This window comes from Oncorhynchus gorbuscha, linkage group LG22, assembly GCF_021184085.1.
Source record: "Oncorhynchus gorbuscha isolate QuinsamMale2020 ecotype Even-year linkage group LG22, OgorEven_v1.0, whole genome shotgun sequence".
NCBI lineage: Eukaryota > Metazoa > Chordata > Actinopteri > Salmoniformes > Salmonidae > Oncorhynchus > Oncorhynchus gorbuscha.
The window spans coordinates 16,589,168-16,603,727 of record NC_060194.1 but is presented as its reverse complement, the minus strand read 5'-3'; the positions used below and the strand labels follow the sequence as shown (position 1 = coordinate 16,603,727).

The 14,560-nt window shown below is 44.3% G+C and overlaps 1 protein-coding gene across 4 annotated transcripts in view; it reads left to right on the top strand.

Annotated features, from left to right (window-relative positions):
* The window catches only part of LOC124009995 (partitioning defective 3 homolog), a 257,276-nt gene extending 243,241 nt beyond the window's left edge, over window positions 1-14,035 (top strand). For all 4 annotated transcript variants that reach the window (XM_046322291.1, XM_046322288.1, XM_046322287.1 and 1 more), the window contains one exon: window positions 11,030-14,035. In XM_046322291.1, coding sequence (XP_046178247.1) covers window positions 11,030-11,438 — 409 coding nt within the window. In that variant the 3' untranslated portion in view covers window positions 11,439-14,035. The remainder of the gene's footprint in view (window positions 1-11,029) is intronic.
* The last annotated feature ends 525 nt before the right edge of the window (window positions 14,036-14,560 follow it).

Sequence of the window (14,560 nt, the reverse complement as noted above, 5' to 3'; positions counted from 1 at the left end):
TGTGTTCCTATGCACGCCTGTCCTCCATTTAAAGGGATATCCACCAGATTCCTTTTTCTGTGGCTTCCCTAAGGTGTCAACAGTCTTTAGACATAGTTTCAGGCTTTTATTTTGAAAAATGAGCGTGAAGGATCACATTGTGTAAGTGGAGAGGTGGGGGCTCTCAGAGTGAGATGGTGCGCAATTGAGTGAAGCGGCCATTGTTCCTCCCGCTGTTATGGAAAAAGCTACACACTCGGTTGATATATTACATTTACATTTACATTTAAGTCATTTAGCAGACGCTCTTATCCAGAGCGACTTACAAATTGGTGCATTCACCTTATGACATCCAGTGGGACAGTCACTTAACAATAGTGCATCTAAAACTTAGGGGGGGTGGGGTGAGAGGGATTACTTAACCTATCCTAGGTATTCCTTAAAGAGGTGGGGTTTCAGGTGTCTCCGGAAGGTGGTGATTGACTCCGCTGTCCTGGCGTCGTGAGGGAGTTTGTTCCACCATTGGGGGGCCAGGGCAGCGAACAGTTTTGACTGGGCTGAGCGGGAGCTGTACTTCCTCAGTGGTAGGGAGGCGAGCAGGCCAGAGGTGGATGAACGCAGTGCCCTTGTTTGGGTGTAGGGCCTGATCAGAGCCTGGAGGTACTGAGGTGCCGTTCCCCTCACAGCTCCGTAGGCAAGCACCATGGTCTTGTAGCGGATGCGAGCTTCAACTGGAAGCCAGTGGAGAGAACGGAGGAGCGGGGTGACGTGAGAGAACTTGGGAAGGTTGAACACCAGACGGGCTGCGGCGTTCTGGATGAGTTGAAGGGGTTTAATGGCACAGGCAGGGAGCCCAGCCAACAGCGAGTTGCAGTAATCCAGACGGGAGATGACAAGTGCCTGGATTAGGACCTGCGCCGCTTCCTGTGTGAGGCAGGGTCGTACTCTGCGGATGTTGTAGAGCATGAACCTACAGGAACGGGCCACCGCCTTGATGTTAGTTGAGAACGACAGGGTGTTGTCCAGGATCACGCCAAGGTTCTTGGCGCTCTGGGAGGAGGACACAATGGAGTTGTCAACCGTGATGGCGAGATCATGGAACGGGCAGTCCTTCCCCGGGAGGAAGAGCAGCTCCGTCTTGCCGAGGTTCAGCTTGAGGTGGTGATCCGTCATCCACACTGATATGTCTGCCAGACATGCAGAGATGCGATTCGCCAAAACTACCTGGGGAATGATTATAAAAAACATTTGACATGTTTCTGTGGACATTATGGAGAATATTTGGAATATCCATCTGCGTTGTCGTGACCGCTCTTTCCTGTGGATTTCTGAACATAACGCGCCAAAGAAACGTCGGTATTTTGGGTATAAAAATCATCTTTATGGAACAAAAGGAACATTTGCTGTGTAACTGGGAGTCTTGTGAGTGAAAACATCCGAAGATCCTCAAAGGTAAACGGTGAATTTGATTGCTTTTCTGATTTTCGTGACCAAGCTTCCTGATGCTAAGTGTACATAATGCTATGCTAGGCTATCGATAAACTTACACAAGCGCTTGGATTGCTTTCGCTGTAAAGCATAATTTCTAAATCTGAGACAACAGGGTGATAAACAAAAGGCTAAGCTGTGTTTCAAAATAGTGCACTTGTGATTTCATGAATATGAATATTTTCTAGTAATATTATTTGACTGTTGCGCTATGCTATTCAGCGGTTGCAGACGAAAATGATCCCGCTACAGGGATTGGTAGCGTCAAGAATTTAACAAACTATAGTTTTGGCAAATCTACTTTGTGCATGTCAAAAGTAATTTTTCCAACAATTGTTTACGGACAGATTATTTCACTTATAATTCACTGTATCACAATTCCAGCGGGTCAGAAGTTTACATACACTAAGTTGACTGTGCCTTCAAACAGCTTGGAAAATTCCAGAAAATTGTCATGGCTTTAGAAGCTTCTGATAGGCTAATTGACTTCATTTGAGTCAATTGGAGGTGTACCTGTGGATGTATTTCAAGGCCTACCTTCAAACTCAGTGCCTCTTTGCTTGACATTATGGGAGGAGAATCAAAATAAATCAGTCAAGACCTCAGAAAAACAATTGTAGACTTCCACAAGTCTGGTTCATTCTTGGGAGCAATTTCCAAATGCCTGAAGGTACCACATTCATCTGTACAGACAATAGTACGCAAGTATAAACACCATGGGACCACGCAGCCGTCATACCGTATACTGTGAAAAGTGCATATCAATCCCAGAACAACAGCAAAGGACCTTGTGAAGATGCTGGAGGAAACAGGTACAAAAGTATCTATATCCACAGTAAAACGAGTCCTATATCAACGTAACCTGAAAGGCCGCTCAGCAAGGAAGAAGACACTGCTCCAAAACCGCCATAAAAAGACTACTTTTTGCAAATGCACATTGAGACAAAGTTTGTACTTTTTGAAGAAATGTCCTCTGGTCTGATGAAAGAAAAATAGAACCTTTTGGCCGTAATGACCATCGTTATGTTTGCAGCAAAAAGGGGGAGGCTTGCAAGTCGAAGAACACCATCCCAATCATGAAGCACAGGGGTGGCAGCATCATGTTGTGGGCTTGCTTTGCTGCAGGAGATACTGGTGCACTTCACAAGATAGATGGCATCATGATGAAAGGAAATTGTCGATGTATTGAAGCAACATCTCAAGACATCAGTCAGGAAGTTAAAGTTTGGTCTTCCAAATGGGTCTTCCAAACAGACAATGACCCCAAGCATACTTCAAAGGTTGTGGCAAAATGGCTTAAGTACAACAAAGTCAAGGTATTGGAGTGGCCATCACAAAGCCCTGACCTCAGTCCCATAGAACATTTGTGGGCAGAAGTGAAAAAGTGTGTGCGAGCAAGGAGGCCTACAAACCTGACTCAGATACACCAGCTCTGTCAGGAGGAATGGGCCAAAGTTCACGCAACTTATTGTGGGAAGCTTGTAAAAGGCTACCTGAAACGTTTGACCCAAGTTAAAACTTCTTATGGCTGCAGGGGCAATATTGACTTGGCTTGGATGAAGGGTGCCTAGAGTAAACGGCCTGCTCCTCAGTCCCAGTTGCTAATATATGCATATTATTGTTAGTATTGGATATAAAACACTCTGAGGTTTCTAAAACTGTTTGAATGATGTCTGTGAGTATAACAGAACTCGTATGGCAGGTAAAAACCTGAGAAGAAATCCAAATAGGAAGTGGGAAATCTGAGGTAAGTTGATTTTCAACCCAGCCCCTATTGAATACACAGTGGGATATTGGTTATGTTGCACTTCCTAAGGCTTCCACCGTCTTTAGAAACTTGTTTGATGATTCTGTTGTGAAGTGGGGGCTCATAAGGGCTGTTTGAGCCAGGTGTCTGGTCGATTGCCACAGGCTCTTAGGCGCGGTCACGAGAGAGGTAGCTCCCGTTCCTTTGCTTTTCTACAGACATTGGAATTCTCCGGTTGGAATATTATTGACGTTATATGTTAAAAACATCCTAAAGATTGATTCTATACTTAGTTTGACAAGTTTCTACGGATAGTAACGTAACTTTTTGACATTTCGTCTGCAACTAGTGAACGCTCTTCATGACTTTGGATTTGTTTACCAAACGTGCTAACAAATGTAGGTCGATGGACATTATCGAACTAAATCAAACATTTAATGTGGAACTGGGATTCCTGGGAGTGCATTCTGATGAAGATCATCAAAGGTAAGTGAATATTTCTAATGCTGTTTCTGACTTCTGTTGACTACCCAATATTGCGGATATCTTTTTGGCTCCTTTGTTGTCTGGAAGCTGTTCTCAGATTATTGCATGCTTTGCTTTGTCCGTAAAGTTTTTTAAAAATCTATTGTGTAACATGAAGTCCTATGAGTGTCATCTGATGAAAATCGTCAAAGGTTAGCGATTCATTTTATCTCTATTTGTGCTTTTTGTGACTCCTCTCTTTGGCTGGAAAATGGCAGAATCTTTCTGTGACTTAGCGTTGACCTAACATAATCGTTTGTGGTGCTTTTGCTGTAAAGCCTATGTGAAATTGGACACGTTGGTGGGATTAACAAAATGATTACATTTACAATGGTGTAAGATACATGTATGTTTGAGGAATTTTAATTATGAGATTTCTGTTGTTTGAATTTGGCGCTCTGCACTTTCACTGGCTGTTGTCGTATCAATCCCGTTAACGGTATTGCAGCCCTTAAACAATTTAAAGGCAGTGCTACCAAATACTAATTGAGTGCATGTAAACTTCTGACCCGCTGGGAATGTGATGAAAGAAATGAAAGCTGAAAGAAAGAATTCTCTCTACTATTATTCTGACAGTTCACATTCTTAAAATAAAGTGGTGATCCTAACTGACCTAAAACAGAGAATGTTTACTAGGATTAATTGTGAAAAAATGAGAAACTTACACAAATGCTTGTCTAGCTTTGGCTGTAAAGCATATGTTGATAATCTGAGATGACAGGATGATTAACAAAAGGCTAAACTGTGTCTCAATATATTTCACTTGTGATTTTCATGAATATGAATATTTTCTAGGAATATTTATGTCCGTTGCGTTATGCTAATTAGTGTCAGTCGATGATTACTTTCCCTCATGCGGGATGGGATGTCACTAGAGGTTAAAGGCAGTGCTACCAAATACTAATTGAGTGTATGTAAACTTCTGACCCACTGGGAATGTGATGAAAGAAATGAAAGCTGAAATAAATAATTCTCTCTACTATTATTCTGACAGTTCACATTCTTAAAATAAAGTGGTGATCCTAACTGACCTAAAACAGAGAATGTTTACTAGGATTAATTGTGAAAAACTGAGATTAAATGTGTTTGGCTAAGGTGTATATAAACTTTAACTTCAACTGTATGTAGGGCAGCAGCCTTTAAGGTGCAGGGTTGAGTAACTGGGTTGTTGATGTCCCTGATGATCTTCCTGTGAAGGCGCTGTAGATGTCCTGGAGGGTAGGCAATGTGCCCCCAGTGATGTGTTGTGAAACCATAGTCTGGGGCTGCGTCCCAAATGACCCCCTATTCTCTACATAAAGTACCCTTTTGACCAGAGCCCTATAGGCCCTGGTCAAAGTAGTCACGATGTAAGGCATAGGTTGCCATTTGCGATGCAGCCAGGCTGTATTGCGTTACCAGCCCCAGTAATCTGACATGATCACACTAATCTGAGATAATGTGGTTAACTTTGATCTATGTGATATGTGTGTTATTACAGGAAGTGGTGTGTCCGTCTGTGGCTTATGATTGGCTGAGGGGTTAGAGGATAGTTCATGCTTGTGATTGGCTGAGGGATTATAGGATAGGTCATGCTTGTGTAGTGCGAAGCTGCTAAATGAGTTTGACTGGACTGTGAATGGTAGATGTTTTGTGGTAGCGATGAGTGTGTGTGTACAGGTGTGTGTGTGTGGGGGGGGCAAACTGTAATCAGTTTAATTAACTTTAGGGGGTGGTTTTCCTCAGACCCTCCACAATTACAATACACTAAACTGTCAAGGCCTAGTAGATGTTGAAAACAAGTAGGTCCAACCACATCAAATTGCAAACCATAGAAACTGGAGGAAGCGTGTGGTCGAACTGCTCTGCAGCTGAACCATGATACTATATGCTAACTAGTACAGTCAGTGTTGAGTTTGAACCAAGAGACACATTTTACAGTAACCGGAGATACACTACATGACCAAAAGTATGTCGAGACCTGCTCATTCCAAGATCGTAGGCATTACTAAGGAGTTGGTCCCCTCTTTGCTGATATAACAGCCTCTATTCTTCTAGGAAAGCTTTCCACTAGATGTTGGAACATTGCTGCGTGGACTTGCTTCCATTCAGCCACAAGCATAAGTGAGGTTGGGCACTGGTGTTGGGTGATTAGGCCTGGCTTGCAGTCGGCGTTACAATTCATCCCAAAGGTGTTTGATGGGGTTGAGAACAGGGCTCTGTGCAGACCAGTCTAGGTCTTCCACACCGATCTCGACTAACCAATTCTGTATGGACTTCGCTTTGTCACGGGGGCATTGTCATGCTGAAAAAGGAAAGGCCCTTCCCCAAACTGTTGCCACAAAGTTGGAAGCACAGAATCATCTAGAATGTCATTGAATGTTGTAGCGTTAAGATTTCCCTTCACTGGAACGAAGGGGCCTAGTCCTAACCATGGAAAAACAGCCCAGACCATTATTCCTCCAACTAACTTTACACTGTGGCACTGTGCTTTTGGGCAGGTAGAGTTCTCCTGGCATCCACCAAACCCAGATTAGTCTGTCGACTGCCAGATGGTGAAGCGTGATTCATCACTCCAGAGAACGAGTTGCCACTGCTCCAGAGTCCAATGGCGGCGAGCTTTGCACCACTCCAGCCGATGCTTGTCATTGCGCATGGTGATCTTAGTCTTGTGTGCGGCTGCTCTGCCATGGAAACCCATTTCATGAAGCTCCCGACGAACAGTTATTGGGTTGATGTTGCTTCCAGTGGCAGTTTGTAACAGACGATTTGTACGCACTTCAGCACTCGGCAGTCCCATTCTGTGAGCTTGTGTGGCCTACCACTTTGCGGCTGAGCCGTTGTTGCGTCAAGACCTTTCCACTTCACAATAACACCACTTACAGTTGACCTGGGCAGCTCTAGTAGGGCAGAAAATTTACGATCTGACTTATTGGAAAGATGGCGTCCTATGACAGTGCCATGTTGAAAGTCACCAAACTCTTCAGTGAGGCCGTTCTACAGCCAATGTTTGTCTATGGAGACTGCATGGCAGTGTGGTCTATTTTATACACCTGTAAGCAACAGGTGTGGCTGAAATGGTCAAATCCATTCATTTGAAGGGGTGTCCACATACTTTTGTGTATGTAACAGTAAATCCCCCGTATGCTCTCGACCCTACATTCTCCAGTCAGCAATGACTTATCACCAAGATGTAATCTCCTAGTCTCCGAGCTAGTACTTCATCAATGCTGCTTAATCCTCGGTTGTTGATACAGAATCCCGCTTGTTAAATATTTGAAGAAGCAGATCTGTTTAAAGCGGAGATTTATTGTACCAATGTCTCCGATGCCTGGTCAAAGAAACATCCTGTGGCTTTGTGGTGTAATTTCATTGTAATTCTATTAAGGCCAGTTGTTTGGATAAACCTGTTTTGTATTATTTTAAGAATCTGATTGTTTACCTTCAAAATGCCATTGGATGACCAGACCACAGCCTTGGAGTAATATGGGGCCTGGTATCAAGCTTGTGTGATTTTCATGGATTTCATATGGCCCCAGACACACACACACAACTGCTGTCGTTGGTTGAATGGCTGAATCATGGCCTATGCGTCCAAAAACAGCTTTCGTTTCAGATAAAGGTCCGTTTCCTCTTGGGGAAGCTTTGCTAAACAAGGGGTTCCAATTCAAATGTATCATTTGTTGTTGTTGAGAGCCCATATTGATATTCATCAATGAAACAGCATTGATCACACAGCAAAAGTCATGCCATTTACAGCAGGACCAAAGGGCCTCCCACTGCAACAGCTGCCGTAGCTTTGGTCTCTTTAGAACACTGACTGTCTAACTGCGTCCCAAATGGCACCCTATTCCCCATATAGTGCACTACTTTTGACCAGAGCCCTATGGTTGTGCACTGAGGGAATGGAATAGTGTGCCATTTGGGACATAGAGAATGGCACTAATGGCACATGTTCCTCCTCCATCCCTCCTCTCGCTTTCTCTTTTTACATCATATGTACAGTACTGGCACGATATCTAATGGAGAAGAGATAGCTGGTTTACATTACTCACAGAGAAACGGCCCAATTGTCCTTTTATGTCAATGAAATGAAATCATATGTGGAGGATGAAGAGACCCGTCTTTTGACATTGGAAATGTTCAACCAGGGGTTTAATGTAGATAGTTGGGTTTGTGTTTCAATGTACAGTACCTGTCAAAAGTTTGGACACACCTACTCATTCAAGGGGTTTTCTTTATTTTCTACATTGTAGAAAAGTAGTGAAGACATCAAAACTATAAAATAACACACATGGAATCATGTGGTAAGCAAACAAAGTGTTAAACAAATGAAACAATATTTCAGATGTTAGATACTTCAAAGTAGCCACACTTTGCCTTGATGACAGCTTGAGGTAGTCACCTGGAATGCTTTTCCAACGGTCTTGAAGGAGTTCCCACATATGCTGAACACTTGTTGGCTGCTTTTCCTTCACTCTGCGGTCCAACTCATCCCAAATAATTTCAATTGGGTTCATGACAGTCCGACTAAGCGCAAACCAGATGGGATGGCGTATTGCTGCAGTATGCTTTTGTACTTATGCTGGTTACGTGTGCCTTGAATTCTAAATAAAACACAGACAGTGTCACCAGCAAAGCACCATCACACCACCTCCTCCATGCTTCACTGTGGGAACTCATCAGTCCAAACGATAGATTTCCACTGGTCTTATGTCCATTGCTCGTGTTTCTTGGCCCAAGTAAGTCTCTTCTTCTTATTGGCGTCCTTTTAGTAGTGGTTTCTTTGTGGCAATTCGACCATGAGGTCCTGATTCATGAAGTCTCCTCTGAACAGTTGATGTTGAGATGTGTCTGTTACTTGAACTCTGTGAAGCATTTATTTGGACTGCAATTTGAGGCTGGAAACTTGAATGAACTTATCCTCTGCAACAGAGGTAACTCTGGGTCTTCCTTTCCTGTGGAGTTCCTCATGACAGACAGTTTCATTATAGCGCTTGATGGTTTTTGCGACTGCTCTTGAGGAAACTTTAGTTTCTCTTTGCTTATTTGAGCAGTTCTTGCCATAATATGGACTTGGTCTTTTATCAAATAGGGCTATCTTCTGTATACCACCCCTACCTTATCACAACACAGCTGACTGAGATTGATTGGCTCAAACACATTAAGAAGGAAAGAAATTCCACAATAACTTTTAATAATATAATAATAATATATGCCATTTAGCAGACGCTTTTATCCAAAGCGACTTACAGTCATGTGTGCATACATTCTACGTATGGGTGGTCCCGGGAATATTATTATTATTATTATTATTATTGTGGGTTGAAAGAAAGCATATCTACACTGAATAAAAATAGAAATGCAACATTTAAATTGTTGGTCCCATGTTTCATGAGCTGAAATAAAAGATTTCCGAATTATTAAAAAGCTTATTTCTCTGAAATGATGTGCACAAATGTGTTTATATCCCTGTTATTGAGCATTTCTCCTTTTCCAAGATAATCCATCCACCTGACAGGTGTGGCATATCAAGAATCTGATTAAACAGCATGATCATTACACAGGTGCATCTTGTGCTGGGGACAATAAAAGGCCACTCTAAAATGTGCAGTTTTGTCACAAAACACAATGTTTGGAGAGAGTGTGCAATTGGCATGCTGGTTACAGGAATGTCCACCGGAGCTGTTGCCAATTGAATGTTAATTTCTCTAATTTCTCAATTTCTCTACCATTTTTGAGAATTTGGCAGTACGTCCAACCGGCCTCACAACCACAGACCACGTGTATTGCGTCGTGTGGGCGAGCAGTTTGCTGATGTCAACTTTGTGAACAGACTGCCCCATGGTGGCGGCGGGTTTATGGTATGGACTGACTGGCATAAGCTACGGACAACGAACACAATTGCATTTTTATCGATGGCAATTTGAATGCAAAGAGATACTATGACGAGATTGTGAGGTCCTTTTTTTTAAGGTATCTATGAGCAACAGATGCATATCTTCATTCCCAGTCATGTGAAATCCATAGATTAGGGCATGATTTATTTATTTAAACTGACTGATTTCCTCATATGAACTGTAACTCTGTAAAATCAATTAAATTGTTGCGTGTTGAGTTGATATTTTTGGTCAGTATATTTTTAACCAGTCATCTTCACACAAAGGTCTGGTAATCACACACATTTTTCATTATAGTGGTTCTTCAAATGATTCTTCAAATACAGAAATAATATGGTTTCTTCTTCAGTTGGTTGATAAATCCACTAATTATGCATGGCTCTGAGACAAAAGCCTGTTAGTTGCAGACCTGGGTTCAAGTACTATTTCAAATACTATTTGAAATCTTTTATATACTTTGAGTGTTTGCTCTTTCCTGCCTAGAGTGCCAGGTGGGTGGGGTTTACAGTTTTGGGACTATTCTGCTGGTCCATCAGACAAGCTCAATCAAGCATAGAAATTATTTCAAATGGTGTTTGAACCCAGGTCTGGTTCGTTGATGTTATTCAGTCTATTCCATTTCTCCTGCCCCTGAGATAAGCAGTGCTCTAGGCCTGAACACTCATGCATATCATATGGGCTGAACACAGAGAGCTCACAAAGTGCCCAGTCAAGCATGAGTCGGGGTGATGTCACACACACACACATCTGCAGGGCTGACTGACTGTATGTTGTATGGAAGAAGGAGGCTGACAGCTCCTCCTTTTTAAATACCATGTCAGATTTCTACTGTGAAACCGCCAGAGTGACATAGTGGGTCCGGTTGAGTCTCGTTTGCAGCAGGGCTGCTATTACTGCCTGTCAAACCCAATGGGCCGGTCTGTCCTTCACAAAAGGGTTATATGGATGGAAATGGCTGTGTCACTGTCCCTCTAGGTTAATGTGTTTCTATGTTTTTATTGTGTGCTAAATTGCCTATTGGTTATGGGTGTTGCTGGGCTTTGTCTGGCCCGGCCTCTCTCTGTGGAATCTCCTCTTTCCGAGTCATTGCAACCCTTCTCTTTAAAACCCTCTTAACATCTTCACTCGTGTCTCACCCGTAGAAATAGCATCACCACTGGCACACTCTAAATGGCGGCCTGTTTTATTCCCATGGGTACAGTATAAATAGACACCAGTCCAGTCCACCCATTATGGGATTATTGGCTTGAATATGGAATCTCATTCTAGTCATTCTATTTCTGTCGTCTCACCTTTTCTCTCACTTTCTCACCCTTCTCTTTCTGAGTCAATGCACTCTTCCTCTTTAAACCGCTCCGTTCACTCGTGTCTCGCACTTCCTTTCATTCACGCTTTCTCCCTCCCTCCACAGGCAACCCAGGAAGAACCCCAGCTCCATCTCGCAGGACTCCTGGGACAAGGTCTACCCGCCGGGTGATGGCTTCCAGACGGCCAAGGAGAACCCTCGCTACTCTAGCTACAAGGGCTCCAGAAACGGCTACCCGGGGATGAGCGGTGTGAATGCCCGCGTCCTCCTGGAGGCCCAGGAGCTGCTGAGGCAGGAGCAGAGACGCAGGGAGCAGGAGGCCAAAGGGAAGCAGCTACTGCTAGCGCCCCCGCAGGAACACCCCGGGAACAACACCTATGACGGGTACTCGGCTCACAAGGACTCTGTGTCGCCTAAGGGCCCCTATAGACAGGACGTACCCCCCTCGCCCTCCCAGCTGGCCAGGCTCAACAAGCTACAGGGGCCCGAGAAGGGAAGGCCCTTCTACTCCTGAGGGAACAGAGGAAAGGGGAAGGTATAGGGGAAGGGACAGGGCTTCCAAGAGGAGGCCACAGGGCTTCCAAGAGGAGGCCACAATTGGTGGCGCTGGATATGGACAACTTGAGGAGCTGCTTAGCAGCAACTCCTGAGGAGATAGGGACAGGACAGACAAGAGGGGCCACTGTTGTGGAAGATGTGGACAACTTGAGGAGCTGCTTAGCATAGAATGGGGAAGCTCCTTCTACTCCCGAGGGGATAGGGGTAAGGAGAGGGACAGGCAAGAGGGGGCCACAGTTGTGGAAGATGTGGACAACTTGAGGAGCTGATTGGCCGAGATTGATCTAAGAAGAGTTAGGGACTGCACAGTGGGTGTTTGAATTAATGGCTTACCCTGGATGTGACCCCTTAGTCTTCCATTCAGTCCTAGTCAGTCATGTTCCCCTCCTACAGACGGCTTGTTGTTAAGTGAGACTTTCTGTATTTATGGTCACAATGCTTTCTGGGTAGTAGTGTTGTGTGATTCACAGACATCTGTTACCCTCACGCTCTGACAATCAAACAGATAGGCAAACGGCCGTTATTTTAAGCCATGGACAAGTGCGTATGTGTGGGTGTGTGTGCCTTTGTGCATGCGTGCATGTGAGAGAGACCGTGTGTCTGAATGTGAGTGAGCGATGTGCGAGTGTGGTGTGGTCTCCATCATTGACACTTCCATTGTGGTCTGGTGTTGTTAACCATGGCTCCTACATGACCTGTCACCCCTGCCCCTTGCCCACCCCTGGCCAGGAAAAACCCCTGGGCTGCCTAGACAGTACTACTCTAACACTAAATCAAAATAACAACGCTGAGCTTCTCTCAGTATTCTATTTATCTGTTTTAACCGTTTTTGTCTTTATGAGAAGCCCCTTCAGTAGTCCCCAGAGGGGTCGAGAAAAGAGAGAGGGAGTGGAAAGAGAGGGATTGTGTTAAAGGAGGGGGAGAAGGAGGGCATAGCACTGGTTATTAATGAAGGCCCCTCATAAATGATTCATGTGTGTGTCGTCTCCACAGAGAGTGAGAGAGAGGTCTCTGATCCACTGCCTGGCCTCTCTGCTCTGGGCACGGCTAACCTGGCCTGCCTGTCTGCCTGTCTCCATCCATCCTCCTCCTCCCCACCTCTCCTCTTCCCCCGTCAGCCCTGCACTGAATTTTTCATCACAAGCCACCTGCTGCCTGCCACAGCCAAAGAACAGAACACAGTCGCAAGAGGCTGTTCCGGAGTGGAGGGCCCACATCACGGTTTCGCTCCACAAAGAAACAGAAAGAGAGACAATCGGAATACTGATGCAAGATTTCGGTTTAATCGACCCATCTTCCTTTGTTAATAAAAATATGAAATCGTGTCTGAGTGGTAGTTGCGTTCAGCTGCCGTATAGCTGGGAACTAGTGAGTCACTCTCCTCTTGTATATAATGGGCCTTTAATGTGACGATGCTCGGATGTCTATGAAATGTACAGAATGGTGGAGATGAATGCAACCGAACAAAGGAGAGTGTGGTGAACACACAAAAGGGGGGGGGGAAATGACTGGCGTATGTACTCTGTCGCCTCGTGGTAATACTATAACAGAAGTGTCTGGCACCTCGCTGCTTTGGAGATGCGCTTCAACGTGTTCTCCCTACGCCAAGTACAGTCATATGAAATGCATTAGCTTCCATTTGTGAGTTAACGCGGACCGCGTCCCAAATGGCACTCTATTCCCTACATAGTGCACTACTTTTGACCAGATCCCTATGGTTGAGCATAAATAGTTTGAGTGCCATTTTGGGACTCAGGCCATGGTGTGAGAGAGCGAACTCCCTGTATCAGCTGTTGAACATGTCTAACATGGAAATAAGAGTGTTATGTCGTCTGCTCTGCAGTACTTCGCCAACGTCTGCAGTCTGGTGGGAATCTGTTGTGTGGTGTCCATTGCTAGCCTGGTTCCAGATCTGTTTGTGCTGTCTAGTTTACATCTACGGTCATCGTTGTTAACAAGGGTGTAGGATGACGTTCCCTCGGCTGATCTCGGGTTAGTTTTTGCATTTCCCCCACTAATGGTTATGATTGGGGGAGGGGAAAGCTGATCCTAAATCTGTACCTAGGGAAAACTCGAGCCCGGATGCAGTTAACAAGATGGCACAAACAGACCTGGGACCAGGCTAGTTCATGGCTAGGTTCAGAGGTCTATAATAAGTGCCTGAGGAGGGAAAACGATGTGGTCCGATCGTTTCTGTAGCTAACTGACACACCAATACACCAACTATTCTTCACATACCGTTTGAATCTCTTCGGTGCAGTATGTCATGATTGTTTTGGGGTACTTTCGTTGTTTGGTTCTATTTTTTTTTTTTTTTTACAGTGAAAGTTCAAATAAGCCTCTGCGTTAGGGGATCAGTCTATTTGTATCCCGTCTGACTTCACAATGCTGTATCTATGTATCGTGACGTTTAAAGTATAAAGCTATTGTAAGCACAGTGCAATTGTTTTGCAGACTTTGACCTGATCTATTTAGAAATGTATACAGACCTTTTTCCTGTACATATCACATTTCAAATAAAAGGAGGGTGGTTTCGACCTGTTTACAACTGTCTGTCTGGGATGTGTTCCATTCTTCATCCTGTCCTTTTGAGAAATGAACTGGAAGTGGTGTCTGGTTCAGGAATCCTCATTAGTAGCAGTGAAGTCTGGTTTCATCCACTCTTGAGTCTTTAATAGGCTTTTGGCCTTCTTTATCATTAGGCTATTGTAATTCTTAGCTTCAAATCTTGAATTTGAATAGAGCTCTGTGCATATGTATGCCCCTGTATGGTTGTGCATGTGATCTTGTGTATATGCCTTAGTGCCTGCGTGTCTGCATTTGCATTGTCAATGCAGTTCGTATGCTTTAATAATCCCGAAATCCCTGTGTTTCCTGGTGTTAATTGTAGTCATTCTTATTGTCTCTCATAAGGGACGTGTTGAATGACACTGGCTACTGTGTGTGTTACTAGGGTTAAAGTTGACATTCTAAACCAATACCATTTAAGTCATTTCAGCCACTGATGGGGGGGGGGGCTCTCTTGAAATGGAGAGAAGAGAGCGGAGGAAAGAAAGAAGTGGAAGGAAGGAAAGATCC